The following is a 22016-nucleotide window of genomic DNA, read 5'->3' as shown; positions in this document are numbered from 1 at the left end:
GCCAGTGCTTTATGCCAGAAAGCATAAATGTACTTTGTATACTGCGTGAATATTATTCAGATGTATCGATTATAATCGACCGTGACAGGCGGGGATGATCACCACTGTACAAACAAGGAACGACTACAAAACCTGAAATGCGACAACCGCTTTGTTCACAATGATCAGTACAACGCCCAAGGTGCTTCAGCTAGAGCTGACTATTATTGCAGTACATTCATTTATTGCTTTCGTTTTGTGATAAATTGTTTGATAGAATAGCCGAGAGAGTTCTTACACAGAGATAAACAACAAATCATTTTTTAACCCAACAAACACTTTATTATTACTACTGATTCACAATCATATGAATGTTTTTTGGGGAAAAGTGTTACTATTACATAGTGACATCCCAATGATTATTATACAAAACTACATTCAGGATTTACTGGATTTTGATTCAGGTGACAGGAATATTTCATGTTTTAATTCAGCTCAGACAGGCTTTGATTCAGTCTGTTAAATGTTGACATGGTACACTTCTGCAAACCATGGATACGTTAAGTTTAATTTCAGGCCGACACAGTTGTCATTTTCAAGCCCAGCGCCCACGTTGTTGTGTATATAGCAAAAGTACTGTGCGCCCCCGGGTGTGTTAACATTTCCACGTATGCAGTAATGGTGTATGCAAAACACTAATAGCTGTCGTCAGAAACTTGACAGAGGAAACTTTAAGCTTCGCCAAACTGTTTGACTGCATGATTTTGGACTTTGTGTGTCCTTTTGTTGTGTAGAAGAAAGCACAACATTAATTCACATGAATACTGACTGAACTGACGCACAGCAGCGCTCCTCAGTTGAATATCAGTGTATTTTTCATATGCAGTGGGACGGATAATGGCGGGGCAGAGGGTCCAGCGGGCCGAGGACCATCAAGTGCCGCCGTGTAATATCAACGCTCCAGGTCCTGGCGCACCTGGCTCTTACAGGGAATGACGCTCCGATCGGTTTAATTGATGTTACACCCAAAACACACCCATGACTAATTCAGAGCCTAACTACAACCTTGACTTTGCTGTTGGACAGCTGGACACACCCTTAACGTACGAGTGCTATGCACCGTAGACCAGGCGCCATACATCATTTAAATAGGCCCTATGTGTCTAATTCTGTACATAAAACAGAACTTATAGAAAGGAAACGAGGCGTTAACCGAAACCCGACCATAAGCACAGCGTAACACAACATAACATCGAAAACTGAAGAAGTTTCAACATACCTTTGGTTTCCCACAACGTACATTGCCAACATTAATTCTGGCAGAAGCGATTGATATAATTTAGCGATAGTTAAACTACTAAAGCAAACCACTAGCAAAGTAAATGAACATAAGTGGAGAGTGCAGAAAGCCGACAGCTTAGACCTTCCACACACTGTACTGGCTACTCAGGAAGATGTTTTAGTTGAAGCTCCCTGTCTGTTGTACACAGATCGATTAACTCAATGAAGGGAAAGTCATGTATTTTTTTCCAGTCGGCATCACCAGGAGGGCCTCTCCGTTCTTCGTCTCGTCTGTCACCAGCTCGAGGATGTTCTCTGCTACCTCAGACACACTGGAAACAAAAAGGGGGGAAGTGACTCCAATGACTATACATGTACTTTGTTTGTGTTTGTGAGGCAAAGACTCACGTTATCGTCCCCAGCTTGTCTAACAGTTGTTGGGTTGCATCAACCAGGTGGGAGTGTCGTGCCAGTCGAGCTGGAATTTCAGTGAAGAGATCAGTTTTGACAAAACCCGGACAAAGGGCGTTCACTCGTATGCCGTAGCCAGAGAGGGTCGAGTTAGCCTGGTAAAATATTAAGAAGACGTACCGTCAAGCTTCAGCTGCTCAGAGGGTTCCAGGTTCATAATTTAAATATTTTACATGCACAAGAACCTACTATACATAGCAAACTGAAGGAAATGTCTCCTTTAACACCTTGTTTCTATTTTTCCGCTGCACATTCTTCTACACAGATGTTTGCTTGATCTTCTTGTACTTCATCGTAAGGAAACCTTTCTTACCGCCATGGCTCGAGTGAAGCCGACCACTCCGTGCTTGGTGGCTGTGTAGACGGGACAGCTCGGTAGAGGACCGAAACCTGTAGGACGTGAGTTATATCAGTTAATATGAGGGTTAATTTGAGTTATCAAAACACAACCTCCTTGTTTTTGTTTTCTCCGGCAGATATGTTCATGGCCGGGATAATGTTTTAAAGTTTTACACAAGTGGCGTCAGGTTCCTTCATTATTATCTGACGTATCATCTGATGCTTCCCTGGAAGTTATAGCGACGGGTGACTAAATGAAAAGCACAGTTACAGTCACAGAGCATTTCAATTAGTCTTTACCTGCCATGGATGCTGTGTTGACGATGACCCCTCCCCGACCTCCTTTCAACTTGTTCATGTGCTCAAAAGCCAGGTAAGTCCCCCTGATAACACCCATCTACAACATGAAATAGTTGACATCAGATATCTTGTTTTCTGTCAACGAATACTTACTGGCCGCTCTCTGCGTACCTAGTTGAACACTGCTGAAAAGAAAGAAATGCAAATTGTTTCTGTTAGCGGTCGTGCAAACAGTATTTCATGAAAATAGAAAACATCACATCTTAGTATGTGCACGGCCCAAGACAGGAAGGCTCTGCAGCGGGTGGTTAAAACCGCCCAACAACCATCATTGAAGCATCAGTGATAGCGGTGAAGTCCAAAGGATACAAGAAGATGACACCCACCCCAGCCACAGTGTTCACCCTGTTGCCATCTGACAAAAGATACAGAAGTATCCTCTGCTGTACCACCAGACAGCAGCTTCACTCCTCAGGCCAAATTGTTTTGTGTTTGTTTTTCCGTGATGTTGCATAAAGGGACTCAATCACAGTTTCATTTTCGCAGCCCTGGTGTCATAAATGATCAATTAATTCGCCTTGAACCTTGAATGCTGTGTAATTTCCCTTGTGGGAGTGTTGCAGTCAAGCACAAGTAATTGGCTTAATCCCAACCAGATGCAGTTTGTTGTTTTTCTACTTCTTACCAAGTTTATGGAGACAGTTTGCTCCCACTGACCCTCATTCAAGACGCCAGCATTGTTGCACAGGATGTCTATTCCTCCAAATGTTTCCGTGGTTTTCTTAAAGGCAGCTTGAGAGAAGTTGGGAAAGTTGGGAAACATTGTTTAGTGTGGCATCATTCACCGCAGAGATGTAACCATTTGTCAGTTACTGAATTACTTCATCACCAGAGACTTAATCTGTAACCATTTTGGCAATACATTTTTGTCATTTTCTAAAGGAGACACTTCAGAAATCGTCTGCTTCCAGCTTCTCAACTGTGAATTTGTTCAGTTTGTTCCACTCTTCTGACAGTAAACTGATTATATTTGAATTTCAGACTGTTTGTTAGACAAAACAAGCCATTTGCAGACCTTGGACTGGAACTTGTGATGGGAATTATACTATTTTCAGACATTTTATAGACCAAATATTTTTTATAGAATATAATCGGTAGGCTTATCGATAATAACTGATTACTAACTGTAATCACGTTCTAAAATGTAGATTATGTAAGTACTTTAACCAGTCTCTCAAGGGTTTGTGATCATTTAGTTCAATTTATGTTGAGTTAAGGCTGATAGTTCTTTCTTTATGTCTTTTTTTCAGCAATCAAGCTCAAGCTTTTTGCAATGTCATAATATTGCAATGCTATGCTGACGACGCACAACTATACATACATACCAAACTGTAGTGTAATGCTAGAAAATGAATAACGTCATAACATAATACAAAACACCCTGTACTGAAGCTCATCACGTGCTTTCTGGTAAATGGTAAACATTTGCTGTCTGGCTGCAAAATAAAATCAATACAACTCTGCCCTCTAGATAAGTTTCATGCATTTCTTTCATATACTTTGTTAAGTGTGTGCGTCTGTGTGTGTGTGTGTGTGTGTGTTACCTTTGAGCTGCTCCTCTGATTGAACGTCGCCTTTACAGAACAGAGTTTTCTCCCGTCCGTACTGTTTCTCCAAGGCTTCCATCACAGTCTTTCCTGCACTTTCATTCACGTCCAGGAGGGCGACCTGTACAGAAGGACCATCAGGTGTAAACTCAGCTGCCGGTTTATTAGATACACCTACCTAATGCAGTCAACCACAGCAGTCAGCATCTGTGCCATAGCCAATATGTGTTTCAGCACCAGAGTAACAGCTAACTGCTGCCAAGTGCAGCTGCTGTTAGCTAGATAGCTGAATTAGCCATGCAGCTAGCGGTCCAGACTGGGAGCTCAGAGCACCAGGGAACTGTTGGTGTTGGTGGATGGGCCGGGGCTAGCTGGTTAGCATGCTAAACATGCTTTGCAATATAATAAGTAGACGTCATAACGATTAAACTGTTTGCAAGATGCAGTGGTCGGTACCTCCTCCAAATAATGCTACGTTTTAGGATTTTTTAGCATAATTTTTTGGGGTTTGTTTCTGAAACAATGGACAATTTTGGACTATGAGCATCCGACCTGAGCAGCTGAACCGCCCCAGGGAGGAAGAGAGTAGGTATAGGAGCCATGCTAATCCAGCTCGGTTTAATGCTGCTCCTGGCCGTCTGGTGACAGGAAAAGGAAATGGACAAAATGGGACTAAGACAACAACATGAAAATCAGAAATTAATGATCAAAAAACTCCACCACAACACCACAGCTGTTGCACTCGACGGGTGGACCTTGCTCTGAGTCAACAGAGCGCAGGGCTACAGCAGGACGAGGCAGATGTCCCAGATGTCTAACTTTTGAAGATGCCGACCACATTATCATCACCATCTAGCTGCTGCTGTTTACATTCACCCTGACACGTTTTAAATGACTTCAACCGAAATGTTAACACATTGCACCTCTAACTTCATGAGTAAAATTAGTGAAGTGTCCCTTTAATTAGCATTGTGCCTCTATGACTGAAACTGCAAAGTGATATCTGTTGTCTCACACCATCTCTGAAATACAAGCCTGACATTTTAAATAGACATATTCAACTTTATTTTAATTTCAGTCAATTATTGTTATCGTGTGGAAACTATAAAGAACAAGACGTGCAGAACTACATTATGAAAATCACTGATTTTAAAGAACACTGGCAGATTTTTTTATTTTATTTATTGTACTTTTTATGAGAAATTAAAAAAGTGAGGACTGTGCTTCACTTGACAAGAGAGGACAACATCTGGCAACACAGCTGTAAAATGCGTACATGCAGTGGAGTGAGAAGTGAAGTAAGAAAGTTTAGTGAAGTGAGAGCAGCTTCAAATAAAATTGTGGGTTTTTTTCTTGTGACAAATGTACTTCTTTCCACTGCTGGCACGCACGAACTCGAGCTGATGCCCCAAATATGACACCGACAGCTGGGCAGAACTTTACCTTGGCACCGTTTTGCAGGAGCACCTCCGTGATTGCTCTTCCTATTCCCATCACTGCTCCGGTCACTACTGCGGTTTTTCCACTCAAAGCCATTTCTGCTGTCCCGTCAGACAGATGTTGTCAGCTGCCTGCAAGAAGATTCAAATGATGGATCGAGAGAAGTCTGATTGCTTTGAAAGGACACCGCCCATCAGGGAAGCAGAAGGAGCGTGTCTCAACATGCGGAAAAGGAGGTCAAGTCTCAGAAAACAGGTTTGACTGCATTCAGGTTGGACTTCTGCAGAGGTTCATGAACAGTTTTAATCCTTCTGAAGAATTTGTTGAGGAAATAAAAAAAGTCTTTGTGGTCAAATAAGCAGGAAATGTTTTTCTGCAGCCGGCACGTCACTGTGTCGGGAAATAACCCACCTCTGAACGAAACCAGATGTTTGTGTATCTACAAATAATTTACTGGCAGCCTTGTTCATGTATAACTGAGCCTACAGACCATATACACGCATATGGGCGAACCTATAGAACCACACGTGACTTTGGTTGAGTAGAGACGAGTCAAGGTCCGAGATCACGCGAATGTACGTTCATAAACTTTGCGATTTAATACATTTTCCCTTCGTATTGCTTGTAGGCGTACGTTGTAAAATATCTGAATACGTTTTTTGCTCCACTGAGACACCCTCTTCAATTCGGCATATGCTCCTTTACTCGACTATTTCGTTTAGAATAAAAACAATCACCTCTTTTAACCCACACCAACACTCTCGGTGCAGGCGGTAAACGGGTTTATTGGTGGATTGTATGTAGGCCGAATTTAAGAGTGAATCGTCACATCTCTGAGGGGCACTTGATTTTGATTTGAATACTTAGTATTTCTGTTTTTATACAGATCAGCAGAAAACTGACACATTTTCAAATGGAGTTTGGAATGACGACCGGAAAGACGTGCTGTTTTAGAAGTAGGACTTTCTGACTCTCATAATGGCAAAAGGAAGGAAGACATCTATGTATTGAATTTCTGATTTATTTATTTATTTTATTTTATTTTCCATTCTAAATATTGTATATTATTTGTACTCCATATGTTTTAATTATTTTGCCTAGTTTTAATAGTTTAATTATGTGGTTTTGTTTGTTTTATTTGTATCTTCTTTATTGTGTTTTCTCCTACTCAGCTCATTTTTTTGTTTTTTTACCTTTATTGGTGGCTTGTTGTTTGTAAATATCTTGGTCAATAAAGCTTTTTTTTTTTTTTTTTTAAAGAAGAAGAAGAAGTAGGGTTTACACTGTGGCCACTAGATGGAGGTAAAGTGCTGTGGGACTGGGTCACTTTTTCCAACCCAACTAATTTCTAACTAATTAAACTGAGAACAACATGCAGGCCACAAACTGGTCATTACAAAGTGTTTTTTTATTTTCTGGAGAGTTGAGTTGGACCAGCAGCACCAGCAGCACCAGCAGCTGGTCTCAGGTTTGGCACATGATAGCTGAGCCTTGTTTGACTGCGGGAAAGAGACAGATAATGATGAGAGTTGAGTTTTTGTGACTTGAAATGAGCCAATTAACCAGACGCCATGACACACTTTCAAATACAGCCCCCTCTTTTAAAGAGAGAAAATAATAAATAAACAAATGAAAAATTAATAAATAAAGTCAATAAATAGGGTCAATAATGCAAAGGTAAACAAAAACAGACTGAAACTGTCCAAAAAAAATATTTATTTAATTAATTTATAAATATACGCAGAGAGAGAGAGAAAGAGATAAATAAATAAATAAATTATTCTGTACCCTTTAAGTAAAAGGCGGAAACCCTTTCTAGAAGTAGTGGTGACAACGAACTCATAAACATGTGTATTGTATTTATATATTTTTGTCTGTAATATGTGGAAAATTGTCCTTCTGTTGTGTGTTTGTGTTTGGTCTTTTTCTTTGTTATTAAAATATAAATACAAACAGGAAATAAAAAATAAATAGAGAAATTAATACAAAGATAATGAACAAAGAGGCAAATTATGACAGAAATACCAATTTATGTCACATTTAATACATTAATAAATGCCTTTATTTATTTTTATGTAAATAGATTTGCTCCTAACTAACTAATTATCATGTAGCTCTCCTGTATGTGTGTCAGATATACTGTATGAAACATGAAGTGCTAACAGTGTGTGAGTCACTGTTATAGTGTGTGTGTGTGTGTGTGTGTGTGTGTGTGTGTGTGTGTGTGTGTGTGTGTTCAGGATGCCTCTTGCTTAAAGCGTTTTGATCGGCATACTTGGCGTGACTGTGCATGCGGCTGTTACTGTAAAACTCACAGAGGCAAATACTTTACGTCCGTCACAGCCACGAGAAATGAGCCTCAAACTGTTGCAGCGGAGGCGAAAAGACAGATCAGCGCTCTTTTTGTTTCAAGGTCAGAAACGATGCAGCTCTGCAAGGAAATGTGACTGTTGACAGGAATCACTTTGTTGGTTAAAGATAAATCAATAAAGATGTTTTTGTTGGAAGTTGTAGCTGTTGATTGTGGTTCACATTTCTACATGTCGCATCACGTTCAACATTACATGTTTGTGACCTGTTTTTCATATCGTGAGGAGGAGGGGATGGTGGTAGCGTTACGGGAGGAGGCTGCCAAACCGCTGACCGCAGCTCGAGACTGTGTTTCAACATTTTAAAGTGTGAAACAACAGAAAGAGGTCCTCAGGACGTCTCCAGCTGTGTTCGTGCCGACCAAAACAGCTATTTTAGAGACGAAACATGATCTTTTCCTCAACTTAACCAAGTGTTTTTTGTGCTTAAACCTAACCGGAGCATAAGCACAAAACTGACACGAGATAAAATTGAAAATTGAACCTTAAGAAACTTTAAAGTTGAAACATAAAGAATGTAAAGTTTCGACAGATCTGTGGTTTGCAGAAACGTACTCGCCAATATTTACTCTGGCGATTGGTTTGCATCAAGGAAACAAGACAAGATAAAACAAGCCAAATATAAAAATCAGAAAATAAATTAAACTAAACTGCCAAAATATTGTTCCTGATGTAGAGAAAAGATGGTCTTTGGATATTTGCTACAAAACTGAATTATAAACATATTGTACCTTGGAAACAACTACAAGATGGAGGGTGTACTTTAGGTAAAAAAAGAAAACAATGAATGGTACATGCAACATTATATATTATGAAAGACAGCGATGCCGGTCTCATCATCATTGAGTAAAAGTAAAAAAACAGAATCATTTAAATATATATTTGATACATAAGTTGATAATCTGAAAATACAATGTTTTGTTTGCACAGTGACATCATCATGTCTGGGTACAACATGTAACGGTGGTCAAATCATGTCAAAGAAAAAACAGAACTAATGATCAAGAAAGATTAAAGTACACAATTAAACACATTACTGCTTCTGTTGAACAGGCAGAAACAGTGTTGTGTCTTTACTGCATGTAAAGCAGAAGTAAACCAAAGACAGGCGGAGAGTCTTAATAAAACATCTTTAGCTATAGAAAAAGATTCATTCGTCTCCCTGAAGAGAAAAGATTGTTTTCTTGTGATTGAGGTGAGAAAGATGAATTATTACGTGATGATGTAAGAGCTACACTTTTCTGTAAAATGTCCTTTAGATTTAAAAAGTAAAAAGTATTTAAAGAGCTTTGAACAGAAGACACAGTTCTTGTCATGCAGGCTGTGAACTAGGACACAACAAATTATTCTTCTGTGGCGTCCACCAGAAGTCAGTCTGAAGAAGAACAAATGACTGAAACATGTCTCGTTGTGCTGTGGAGATGTGTGGAGACCTCAGTGTCCATCAGAGCCACCAGGTGGCGTGTCGAGCTGCCACATGGAGGCATATTGCCGTCTCACTGGGTTCATTACATCATAGTTCCTCTGATACAGAAACACATGGACACAGAGACGCTTTTTCCTTCTGACTGTTAATAAAAACCATCATGTGTTTGATTGTTAACTTTTTAAAATCATTCTCGATGATTAGTTGCGTCTTTTTTGTCTTTTTAAAGACACGATGTGACCCCTCCTACATGCTGTACCCGGTGATGATGTCATCATGCAGCAACTGATCTTCTGATTTTCAACTTTTTATTTCAAATGTAAATTTTAAACGACTTTTCTTACTAAATAATGAATAAAGATGTATATTACCATAATCACAATGTGAAGTATTTCCCTAATATATGTGTACATATGATATATTAATCTAAATCTTGACTTGTTTTTAGTTTTTAACATGTTAATTTTTTTGCCACTGATTTCTTCCATCCTTTGTAAACACTCATTAAAGCATGTCATCAACTATGAATAGGATAGGACACATATATCATTAAAAAAGGCCAAATTATTTACATTAACTGGCAGAATAAATATAAAAATATAACATATGGTTGTTAAAGCAAAGCTGACTGAAAGCCTGATGAAAGAAGTACTTTTGGAAATGACTCTAGTCAGCATCTTCTGACCGGTACCATCATAAATCTGGAGGATCTGGGCCGTGACTCACATCCTGAAACTGTTTAACATTCAGCGAGGCAGGTAGTCGGCTCATGTCCAATCATCTTAATTAAAATATATACGTCAGAAACTCATCTACTTGTCTGAGCTTCTCGATTCACCTTTAACCAGCTCTGAAACACGTCTGTGCCTGAGATGAATCACAGATTTAAAGTAAAGTGTCGAATTAAAAATAAACTCCTGCACATTTTTAATGAGATATACTGTGTAACATACATAACTCAGAGGCCTTATGAATCAAACTGATATCAATGGTTATGAAAAAAAAAAAAAAGTCTCTCCTTCCAACTGTGTGCTCTCACAAACCGGGTCCACAAAGGCCCCCCGAGCTCGTCTTGCTTACGGGGCAAATCCACCATTTAACGGCTTTCAACTGTGATTTGCTGACCAGCTGCTGACTTGTGTTTTCATCCCAGTGGCCCATTGCCATTTCACTGGTGATTACACTGCTAAAGAGCTCCAGAGAGCTGGACAATGCCAGAGAGCTTTACATGTCACCAGTGTCATCGCTCGCAATGAATAGGTCGTCGCCATTGAACTAAATATCAGCCTGTTTACAGTGAGGGGCCTCGATGGGCGGGCGGCGTGGGAGGAGGTGGGGGAGCGAGCGTGTCTACATGTCAGTACCTACAGCGGGACTGCGGCTGTGAATGCAGAGGGGTTCGGTGTGTGTATGTACGGAGATTATGTGGTCTGAGGGTGTGTGACAACTTAAAGCAGGGCGTAACACCTCGGCGCTCGCACAGTCGGAGCTGTTTGTGGGAGATTTATTCTCAAAAACAAACTAACCGTGGCGCGAACAAACACGCGAGACTGTGAGTCAAGTAGCAGATGCACAACAGACAATGTGTCGTCTGTCATCGGGCCGCAACCACTATTGTGCTGCTGCAGGGCTTCACACAGAGCGCATTAATGTCTGTGTCAATACAGGTAATAACAGAGGTCACACGAGTCACTTAAGTCTATGATTGGCTGTGTTTTCCTTCTGGAATAAGGCTGCCCACGGCCCAAAGCTGGCCGGCCATAAGCTTTTATTTGTCCCTTCAGACACTGTTCGCCTCACCTTGGATCAGGAACGCATTTTTAATAATGTCACGTTGGTCTTTTGTACCGAAACGTTGTCATCATTAAAAATAAACTCAAGTGATCTCAAGGTAACCAGGAGCGGTTTTGTTTTGATTTTGTCGGCCCTCGGTCTTCTCCCACGCACCTGTTTTGCTCACTGAAAGTTATAAAAGAAATTATAATAATGTTTGTGGTGTTTTATTTTTGTGTGTGTATAAAAATGCTCTTTAAATATGTAATAATCTGAGCCCGGTGGGCCGTAGAGCCCATTAGAGAGTAGCAGAGCTTATGAGTTGATTAGTTAATCAAAACAAAATCAATCACCAGCTGTTTTGAAAATCAATTAATCATTTCAGTCTTTTTTTTCCGGTTTCCAGCTTCTTAATTATGAGGATTTACTGCTTTTCTTTGTCATTTATGAGAGTAAATAAGGAGTGTTTGGGTTTTGGACTGTTGGTTGGACAAAAGAAGCGATTTGAAGACGTCAGTTTTTTGACATTTTACAGACTGAACGATTAATCGATCATTAAAATAATCATTAGTTGCAGCAGGCTGAGAAATACATGGCATAGGAAGTCAGTCAGATAAGGGAACAACATGATAAGTGTTTGGTTTCGGCCTGTGGTCCATCATTACATTTCAGTTTCGGCCTCCAGAGGAAAAAGTTTTGGCACCTTGATTCTAGTGTAAGAGATCGATCATACAGCAAACTTATAAAGTGGTCGTACTGCAGTAAACAACCACATTCACACCGTGTGTTTCACAATATCATCATTCGTCACATAGCTTGTAAATGCAACGCTTCTTCTTTCTTTTGCTTCTCCGATGTCGCACAAGTTTTTAAGTGCCATCTAGAGAGCACCTTCTGTTAGACATATTTAGTTTCTCTCTGATGTGACCTTGTTTACCATCTTCAGATGTTTCTCTAATTTTAAAAACATTATACTGAGATATTTTCCCTCTAAAATCTGTTCACTGGCTGTTGTCATTTGAATTCAAAGGAACAGTTCAGGCGTTTAAGCTTATTTGCTTTCTTGTGGAGCGCTACATGAGAATTTCACTACGACTTTCATATAAGAAGCTTCACCCAGCAGCCAGTGAGCTTAGCTTAGCAGAAAGACTGGAAACAGCTAGCCTGGCTCTGTCTAAAGGTGAGAAATCTGCCTAACAGCACCTCTAAAGCTCGCTAATTAACAGGTTTTTAGTTTAATCTGTACAAAAACTGAAGCGAGAAACAAAACACACTGTGGTTTTACAGGGAGTTTGATTCTCGACTCTCTCAGCAGCTTCCTGGAGTCTCAGCTGGCCGCCTGGCAACCTCACAATGACAACACACGACATATTACACATGAAGAGTTATATGCAAACAATTCCTCAATCAAGCTACAAATTAATCAAACTATATAGGGGAGTTACGTATATGTTGTTAGAATCAGTCAGATTGATCCGTCAATGAGGAAACCAGTGCGGTGTTAGTATGTGTGTGTGTGTGCACGTCTCTAAGCTGTGTGTTGTGTCGATGTTGTTATGCACAGGGCCATACAGGAGCCTGGCAGGGACAAAACAGAGAGACACGTTGACATGGATGCAGAACAGAGGGATTAGGAGGTATTGTTACAGCTCGACTGACACTGATGCGCCGTGACTTGTTGTTCATGTGCTACCAAAAACACACAAACAGCCCGCCGTGACAACACGTTTTCAACAGGTCACTGTCGAAACCTGGCTGCTAAAACTGGAAATAGTTATAGAATAACAATGAAATGATAATATTACATACTTTATACTAAACCACAGTAGTCTTTACACGTTTAAGGCAGGCCCCTGTTGATGCTGCACAATATTGCTGGTCAGTGTTTATTGTTTGGTCTTAATTTATAAAATATTGGAGAGATGCTAAGTGTGAACGATGTCTGAGAAGGACTTCTCCAGATCCTCATGTCCACCCTCTCTGAGCCGGGTGGAAAGGAGTTGGTTTGAGTCCTTCTTCACAGGGCAGTTGTTCAAAGTTGTATGATAACAAGAGGTGTTAAAGCCTACGTTCCTGTTCACTGGGATGCCTCAAGGATCTGTGCGTGGTCCCCTTCTCTTCTCAGTAAACACCACCTCCCTAAGTCGAGTTATCAGCTCACAATCTTTTCTCGTTTAATCGCTATGCTGATGATACACAACTCTACTCATGGATTCACCTGAGTCCCAGGTTTCAAGTCGTATAAAAGTAGAAAACCTGACAAATTGTTGTCATATTATCGCCTCCTGATCGATCACCAACTAAAATAGCAATGGATAGTGAAAATCCAGAGAGACATAGGGCCATATTTCAAGGTAAAACAATATGTTTGGTTAGCTTCCGTTAGACAACAGCTAACATTAGCATTCAACCACTTCCTAGCTAACATTACTCGTTGATGTTGTTACACTATATGATATGAATGGCATGAATTAACTCACACACACATCTTGGACACATTTATTTAAACCTGGAAGTGAAACACACTCACTGTAATCGAACATTTATGTTAGCTAGGAAGTGGATGAATGCTAACTTTAGCTAATGGGTTATCGAATATGTAGTGTTTTAGAATTAATTTACTCCTTTTCTATTGTTTCGTGTAACGTGTATCAAACTGTGATGTTAGCTAGGAATCTGTCGAAAGCTAACGTTAGCTGTTTACTGACGGAAGGTTTTCTCCAGATTTTCACGATCCATCATCTTTTCAGTTGCTGATCACTTGGGAAGTGGTAGATTGATAGCAATTTGTCAGATTCTCTACCTTGCAACGAAACCTGGAACGCAGCAGCATGACATTATCCCACCATTCAAGCTTCACCCCCGAGCCTGATGTCAGAGGATAATGGCCGCTGTGTGACTATGGTCTATGACATTACTGTTGGATGAGGTTGAAGGTGCTACAAAGCGCTCTTCTCTAACCATACAGGTGAAACAGACTTCCTATATCTGCTGCTGTTACCTTGTTTTTTCTTTACCAGATACAAAACTTAATGAACATGTTCAAGATAAAGGCTGAAGTCTACCAACATCTATGTGGCACTGATCTCCACACCCAAACTTTCTGTTTTGTTTCATTGTGTCCAGGCAGGAAAAACATTTGACTCTTTGCTTTTCTCACCTGGAGGAGGGAAGGTCATGTGACTAAAATGTGAGTAACAGCCAGAGGAGGGCTGCAGGTTCGGTCATGTTTAACACACCCCATTCAGTGGTGGGGGTTTTAATTCCTTCATGTGGGATCTTGGTGTTTATAATGATATAATCTTGTTGCATTACATTTTATTTGATTATTTACTTTTTTACACATTTTGATGATTTGCAGATGAAAAAAATAAAACGATTTCAGGTGAAAAATGTAATTCTGAACAAATTCTCTTATTCAGGTTTTAAAGTTTTTATTGTGACTAGAAGGTTAAAGCATTTAATCACAAGTGTCTCTGTTGATGTGGCCACCCTTTCAGTCAGTTTAATAATAGCATTTCATTTTTATAGACATCAGTTGTACAGGCAGAGTGCCAGTAGTAAACACAGCTGGTCTTATTTCTTATTGCGCTCAAGAGACAGTCCCGCCCACTAGAGTAGCACAGGTATGAGGATAAAGGTTGCACAGGGTGTGTGTGAGTATGTGGTGGTTGTGATCCCATGAGGAGTCCTCTACGCCCCTCGACACGCCCGCCATTCAAACACCGAGGAATACCAGCTAATGCTGCACCCTTCGCGATAATGCAACCATTTACAGCGTGCAGTGGGACGCTTGGGACGCGACACGGTCAGTACTGCCTGATGGCATGTTTCAGGCTTTAGTCATAAAACACTCGAGGAATCCTGCAGGCTGTGTTCATAAACTCTGACTGCAGAGAAGCTCCTGTGCTATTTGTCCAGACTCTTCAGGTCACAAGTTGTGTGTTTTTCACATGTCAGACTTTATATTTGAGTCAGGATAGTGACACGATGTTTACTTTTTAGTACTCACAGGTTCCTGTTCCTGTATTTACATGTTTTTACACTGTTTACTAATCGTATAATTCAGTTGAAAAGCACTCATTCAGACCAAATCCTTGTGGGTGTTGCAGCGAAAACACAAGTCCTCCCATTCTCGAATACCGAGCTCTCGTCACTAAAAATATCCAGTAGACATATTTTTAAGTAGGCCTACCAACGCCTGGTCTAAATATAGCCGTACATTGTTGTTATATTTGTGCCTTGATGTTTAGTGAAACAATACTTATTAGATGATATATCATAACATTAATGTTGCTAACACAAGCTAACTTTAACATCACTAACGCTTATGGAGTTTCTGTCCTGATTGGATAAAGTCGGCAGGGATACCAAAAAATGTAGTTTCTCTTTCCCATCATGAGCAGCGGGGGAAGAGACACGTGTTACTGACTAATCAACAGTGATTATTGATGGACTAAAGAACTATTTAACACTTATTTTAGTTTTAAAAATCACTTACAGCAGCTTTAACATCCACAGACAGTTTTGAAAAGCCGCCCTGAGGCCACGCCAGCTCTTCTAGTATCCGCTCACCCAATCAGCACTTGTCAAACACCAGTAAGAAGAATTTACTGAGCGTGTACAAACACGATCTCTCCGTTTTTTTTTTTACATGAATTAAAAATGATTAGGGTGAAGAGGGTTTTTAAAACTACATACCAATCAATACAGCAACCAAATTAAACAGATGAATGAACATATTAAAAGAAACAACTGATATGAAAAGTTTTATCCTGAAACAGGCTGGTCTCATCCGACAGGAGCGTAAATGACGGCCTGTGTTCATACATGCAGCACAAATCCTGTAACTGTACATGTCATGCTAACGTGATGAATGACTGTAGAGGCTTAAAACCTGCTCTGTGGACATCATTTATTATAGTTTATACAGTTTGTATCGTAGTTACATTTACACAACTGTCATGAAATTTCAGTGACAATAAACCTGCTTCGTATTTACCGTATTTTCACTGTTGGTAGGCCTAAAAGTATGATTTTGACTTTGACAGCCAGACTTTTACTTAAAAAAAGTGTTTTTTTTACACTGTGGTATTTCCAGTGATGGAATGTAACTGAGTACATTTACTCAAGTACTGCACTTAAGGTACTTTAAGCGAGTATTTCCATTTTCTGCTACTTTATACTTCAAAATATTGTACTTTTACTCCACTAAACTTGTTTGATAACTTTATTTACTAGTTACTTGCTGCATCAGAGCCAAATTAGCTCATTTATGCATTTTTTTTATTTTATAAGCAATCTGATAAAAAAAAACACTGATAATAATAATAAATAATCACAAAAATGCTGCACATCAGATTTTATAATCAACCGAGTCGATAATTGGGTGACCCATCGTACTTGTTGATACTTGAGTACAGTTAATATTAGACACTTTAAGACACGATATCTTTACTTTTACTCGAGTATGACTTTGAGCACTTTATACAACACTGTAGTATTTCTACTTGTACTTAAGTAAACAACCCGAGTACTTCTGGCACCGCTGACAAAAACAAACCGAGGTTGAAAAGGCGACGTGGGAACTTTACGCTTCATTAGCTTTTCATTCAACAGGAACCGACTTTCATTTCTTTTCACCATCAACACACTTTCATTCTCACACACACACACACACACACACACACACACACACACACACTAGTCTCTTTAACAGCACACTTGTAAGTCCAAGTTTTATGGCTCGTATTATATAATCAAATGCACTAAAAAGGCCATTTAATGTTGGATGTTCCTGCAAACACAACACACACACACACACACACACACACACACACACACACACACACACACACACACACACACACACACACACACACATTCCCAGTCTGTCACGGTGAAGTTATAAAGCTTCAGAAAAAAAAAAAAAAAAAAAAAGATCAAATTCCCTGAAAAACAACTCAGAGCGTGAACGCACACGTGCAGCTCCGTGTGTGGACACGTGTAGGATCAGCGAGGACGCGTTCAGGTGCTTTTTTTTTTTTCTTTTTTTTTGTGTTACCACTTTCTCTGACAGACTTGTACAAAAACACACGCGGACATTAAAAACTCGCGAGTGAGACACAAAACACGTCGAAACGCCGACACGAGGTGTGACGAGCTGCCACGTTCAGCTCAGATGTTGCGTTTGTGGACGTTTAACGAGTTAACGGTGACGTGAGAGGGCGAGACGACGTCATCCAGGGCTCCGCGCTGCGTTCAGGGTTATCGGAAAAATCTTATTTTTCAGTGAAAGTACATTATTTGAACAAGTAAGAAGTCTAAGTGAGGAAGTGCGTTTGTGAATAACATTGGTGTTTAATATGTTACATGCATCGCACCTGAAAAAATACATGAATTGTATAAATATTGATTTTAATTACATTTAATCCTAAAAAATGTGGTGTTCTGGCTTCAAAAACTATATTAAATTAAACAGGTCGCACACTTTTTGTGATGTTTTCTGTGTGACTGGTGAAACTTACTGTACATACTGGTAAGTACAATTTTAAGGTGCTTGTACTTTACTTGTAGCTTTTATATTTCCATTTTATGATACTTTATACTTCAACTAGTTACCTTTCACATTTATATCAAATAAACAAACAAACCTTTAGATATCATGCATCGTTATAGATTAAACTACACTACTACTACTACTACTACTACTAATAATAATAATAATAATAATAATAATAATAATAATAATATATGCCAAATAATAAAACAAGCTCCACGTCAACTAGCTACAACATTGAGTTACTGTTTACTTCTCAGTGCATCCATATTGATAAGCAAGTAGCAACTTTTGATGCATGGATTATATTTTGGTGTTAACACTTTTGTGCATTTCCTGAAGTAAGATTTTAAAATCATGACTTTTACTTTTAAGGAAGTATTTTTACATTTTTACTTCAGTAAAGGTTCAGAAAACTTCCTCAACCGTTGGTGACTTCTGTAACATTAAATGTAACATACATACTTTAGAAAACAGACATCAAATATGAGGAATGTGTAACGAACTAGCTATTTTGATATCCTGACAGATTAACAGTCTCTCTTGTCATGTGTTACCGTGATGGGCTGACGGCCGTGATATGTAAACCTCTGTGTGTTTGATCAGCTATAGAAATTAATCAAGATAAGATGTAATCTAATCAAATCACACATTAAAGACGTGATAAACGTCATCGTAGCTTGTAGAGTTTTTGGTTATCTGAAGATAGAGGACAAAGAGAAACATCTTCAGTTAGGATTATACTCTGTTATATAGTCTTTAAGATGATGGGGGTATTGAGTGGTGATGAATTTTAATGTCTTCTTTAGCCACTTGTTTATAATTAAATTGTGGGACATTTAATGATGTATTTTCTGTCTTGTAAATATTTTAAGCCTGTGGTAACCACAGACCTTATTTCAGACATGTAAACAAAAACCCATTCAAAAATACCTCAGAGGCTTTGAGACGAGGGAACCGGATGTGCAAAAACGCTAACTGATTTCTGTGTTTTAGGACTACAAAGTACACCGCTCTACTGCAGTTTATATCAGGGCAGTTAGTTTATGACAAAATGTGGCATTAAAAACATTCTGCAGCACAATTTGTTGATTTATTTCTCTTTTAAACACTAAATTAAACATTGAAATCTTTATTTTGAACATGAAAACATGCATTTCTAAAGACCTCTCCGTTAATCTTTAGCTATTAATTCGGCATTGGCTTCCTTATTTAACCATCCAGAACCACTGTTCTGCACCTCATCTGTTCACTGCACCTTATACTTTATGTTGCACTACCATTAATACTACTTGTGTATACACCAACACTGCTCATTTATACATTTTTATACATATTTTCTGTATATATACATTTTTATATTACACTTTATATTGTTATGTTAATATGTCTAGGTTGTTCTATTTTTTTTTTACATTTTTTATACTGCTATGTTAATATGTATAGGATATTCTCTTTATTTCACTGTGTTGTCATTCGTCTCTGTGTGTAATGCTGCTGCTACACCTCAATTTCCCAGCTTGGGATCAATAAAGTATATCTATTCTATTCTATTCATTATTTAAGAATAAATAAATAAATAGGTAATACATATACACACATATCATTATTATAGAAATTACAGAAAAACACAATCTATCCCTGATGCATCTCAAGCACTTGAACGCACCCTTACAAAGTGCCACTTTATCACTTCCGAAATTGGAAATGGAAAAAAAAAAGGCTCGACGACGAGGACGGCACTTGAACGCAGCATCTCGACCTGACCCAAGAGAAGGCGCGCTCCCGGGGCCCCGTACGTGGCTACTCCCCCCCCCCCCCCCCCTTCTCTACGGCTGTACGTGCGCGCACCCCCGTATCGCGTGGTGGGGATCATCCATATTGCTGCTAGTGGTGGAGTTAAGGTTGTAATCCTGAGAGGCCCCTCGGACACGTTTCTTTATTTTTATACATGTTTTAACTCGGCGCCGACCCTCCGCGTCTCACACGGAAGCTCTTGCGGTCCAGGAGCGGCAGAGGAGCGGCAGACTCCGCGGAACAACTTCACATTTTTTCTTTAAATTGAAGGCGAATCCGGGCCAGGCGGGGGGGAAGGAAGGAGGAGGAGGACTGGTTAATCCTGAGGGGGGAAGAAAGACGGTGGTGGTGGGGAAATGGCCACTCAGGTGGAGACTCTCCTGCCCGGCAACCCGCTCGCCAAGGCGGAGGAGCACGGTGAAGTCATCCGCGGTGAGCCGGAGGAGCAGCGGCAGGGCGGCCGGGGGGGCGACGGGGCCAAGCGGCAGACGGGTGTCGCCGACCAGGGGAGCAGCAGCGGCGGCAGCAGCCCCGGGCAGGGAGGGACCCCCGGCGCCGAGGAGCGGACCTCCAAAGCGGGCAGCGACGGCGAGGACAAGCCGAGCGAGGAGGGCGAGAAGGGCTGCGACAGAAAGGAGTTTACGGAGGCTCCCCCGCCCAAGGTGAACCCGTGGACTAGGAAAATGAACGCGGTGACCGTGGTCAGCGTGAATGGACAAGCACACCACGGTCTGTACCCTCCCTTGCATGTTGATTTTTATTTATGTATTTATTTATTTATTTTAAACTGGCTGTCAAGTGTTGTTGGTGTGTGTTGTCTGTCTCGTCCAGGTGTGTTCACGCAGGTCGACCGAGCAGCTGTCACAAGGCTTCACATGTCACGTATTGAAGCATTTTAGAGGAGATAAACAGGCTGTCTGTGGCCGTGGTCGCCCTCTTGTTGCTCCCTTTGCAAGCTCGGTTATATTTGGAGTAAAACCCCCCCCCCAACTCCTCCTCCTCCTCTTCCTCCTCTTCATCTTCATCCTGCTTGTGGAGGCTATTCTTGGAGATCAGGGTGGCTGATTGCACAAGGAATCACACCCTTTAAAAAAAAAAAAAAAGTTATATCTCCTCCAGATCCCAGGACAGGACAGATTAAGCTACATTAACCCCACTTGTGAGTCTATTTATGGTGAATTTCTGACGTGTCTGCAGAGTTTCAGGTGTTTTTTTTGTGCAGACTGGCTGTTTTCATGTTTTGGTGTAATTTTTTCTGGTATTTTAAAGGAGCATCTTGATTTTAACAAGTGTCACTTTGCACGCTTCAACCTGCAAAAAGCCAGCAGAGGACAAGTACCAGTCATGGTGGCTCTGATGTCCTTATGTACAGGCTGCTGCTGCTGCTGCTTCATCATCATCATCACCCAGCTCTTCCTCCCTTGTGTGCCACTCAAACATTAGCTGACACATGCACACACACATGCACACACACACACTCTCTTGCGCCTGCCAGATATTTAAACCTGGTGCTTTACTACTGTTTACACGCCTGTTTTTGGGGTGCAGCCACCAGATTAACGAGACATCCGCCCCATGTCTCGCATTGCATCAATTAAAAGCACAACCACGAGCCCTGGCCAGGCTGTGTAGCTGCTGCTGCTGCTGCTCACTTAGCCGGCTAACAATAGCACACACACACACACACACACACACACACACACACACACACACACACACACACACACACACACACACACACACACGGACTCTCCCTTTCGGCCTAGCGCGTCGTCGAGCCCGAGCCCTTCCCACTCAGATGTTAGCTTAGCATCCCAGCTCGCTACTCTCTCCCCTTTCGTCTCACACCGTCCGAAACAGCTTTTTTAAATCGTCCCGACACCGAAACGCGACCCCGCGTGAAGCGGTCGGTCGTTTAAAGCGCTTAAAAAAGCGGCAGGTTTGTTATGAGACGTCACGTGTTCACTCCACGTGTTCCCCGAGAGAAAGGCATGGGCGCTGCTAGCTAGGTAGCAAGCTAGCTAGCGAGCGAGTTAGCCGGCTAGCTGCGTCCGATCACACACCGCAAATCCTTTAATAATGTCTCTATATTAAGGTTATCTGGATGTTTCGTGGTTTGTAAACGTGTTGTCACGTCGTGTGTGTGTTGTCAGGGCGAAGTCAGCCTCCTGTCCTGCTTGCCCACCCTGCTAGTCATCGTTAGCATGGAAGCTAACAGGCAGGCTGGTGTGAGAGTCATCATGGCTTCTGCATGATCTCACAGCGGGCAGATTTGAATGATTACACTATGAACTGTCAATTTAAGCACTCAAACCCCAACATTAATCGATTATGTGGATTGATTAGTGGTTACACACATGGAGGCAGCTCCCTCCTCTGCTCCATGTCAGAGCAACGTGGTGTCCTGCCTCAGCCATGTGTGCTGTTTTTTTACCCCCCTCCTTCCTCTTGGACAGTGACACTGGCTGTGTTTTGCAGTCATACAGTTGGGTCATCATATTTCTGACCCCACAGCCTGTCAGAGATGTGTGTTGTCTTTATGTCTATTGTATTTTTTTTTTTTTTTTAATGCCAGCTGGTTTTGAAGCATGTGCAGCTAATGTAGACCTCAGAGTACAGCCTGTACCCTGGATCTCTGGATGGATGTTCTCCAAAAGCTGTCACATCAGCAAGTA

At 40.8% G+C, this 22016-nt stretch overlaps 2 protein-coding genes across 4 annotated transcripts in view; one reads left to right on the top strand and one right to left on the bottom strand.

Moving 5' to 3' along the window:
* Positions 1-299: 299 nt before the first annotated feature.
* Positions 300-5594, bottom strand: LOC141007675 (15-hydroxyprostaglandin dehydrogenase [NAD(+)]). Its single transcript, XM_073480059.1, has 7 exons — positions 5421-5594; positions 3975-4098; positions 3056-3162; positions 2371-2467; positions 2045-2121; positions 1669-1826; positions 300-1592 (listed from the first exon to the last, which is right to left on the bottom strand). Exons 1-7 carry the CDS (start codon positions 5511-5513, stop codon positions 1475-1477), a joined length of 774 nt encoding a protein of 257 aa, XP_073336160.1. The 5' UTR covers positions 5514-5594; the 3' UTR covers positions 300-1474.
* A 14103-nt stretch (positions 5595-19697) lies between these two features.
* larp1 (La ribonucleoprotein 1, translational regulator) overlaps positions 19698-22016 on the top strand; it is a 52359-nt gene continuing 50040 nt past the window's right edge. For all 3 annotated transcript variants that reach the window (XM_073479133.1, XM_073479132.1, XM_073479131.1), the window contains exon 1: positions 19698-20070. In XM_073479133.1, coding sequence (XP_073335234.1) covers positions 19698-20070 — 373 coding nt within the window. The remainder of the gene's footprint in view (positions 20071-22016) is intronic.

Source organism: Pagrus major, chromosome 13 (genome assembly GCF_040436345.1).
Source record: "Pagrus major chromosome 13, Pma_NU_1.0".
Taxonomy (NCBI): domain Eukaryota; kingdom Metazoa; phylum Chordata; class Actinopteri; order Spariformes; family Sparidae; genus Pagrus; species Pagrus major.
Note: the sequence above shows the minus strand (reverse complement) of the source record. Positions and strands in the feature narration are given on the sequence as shown.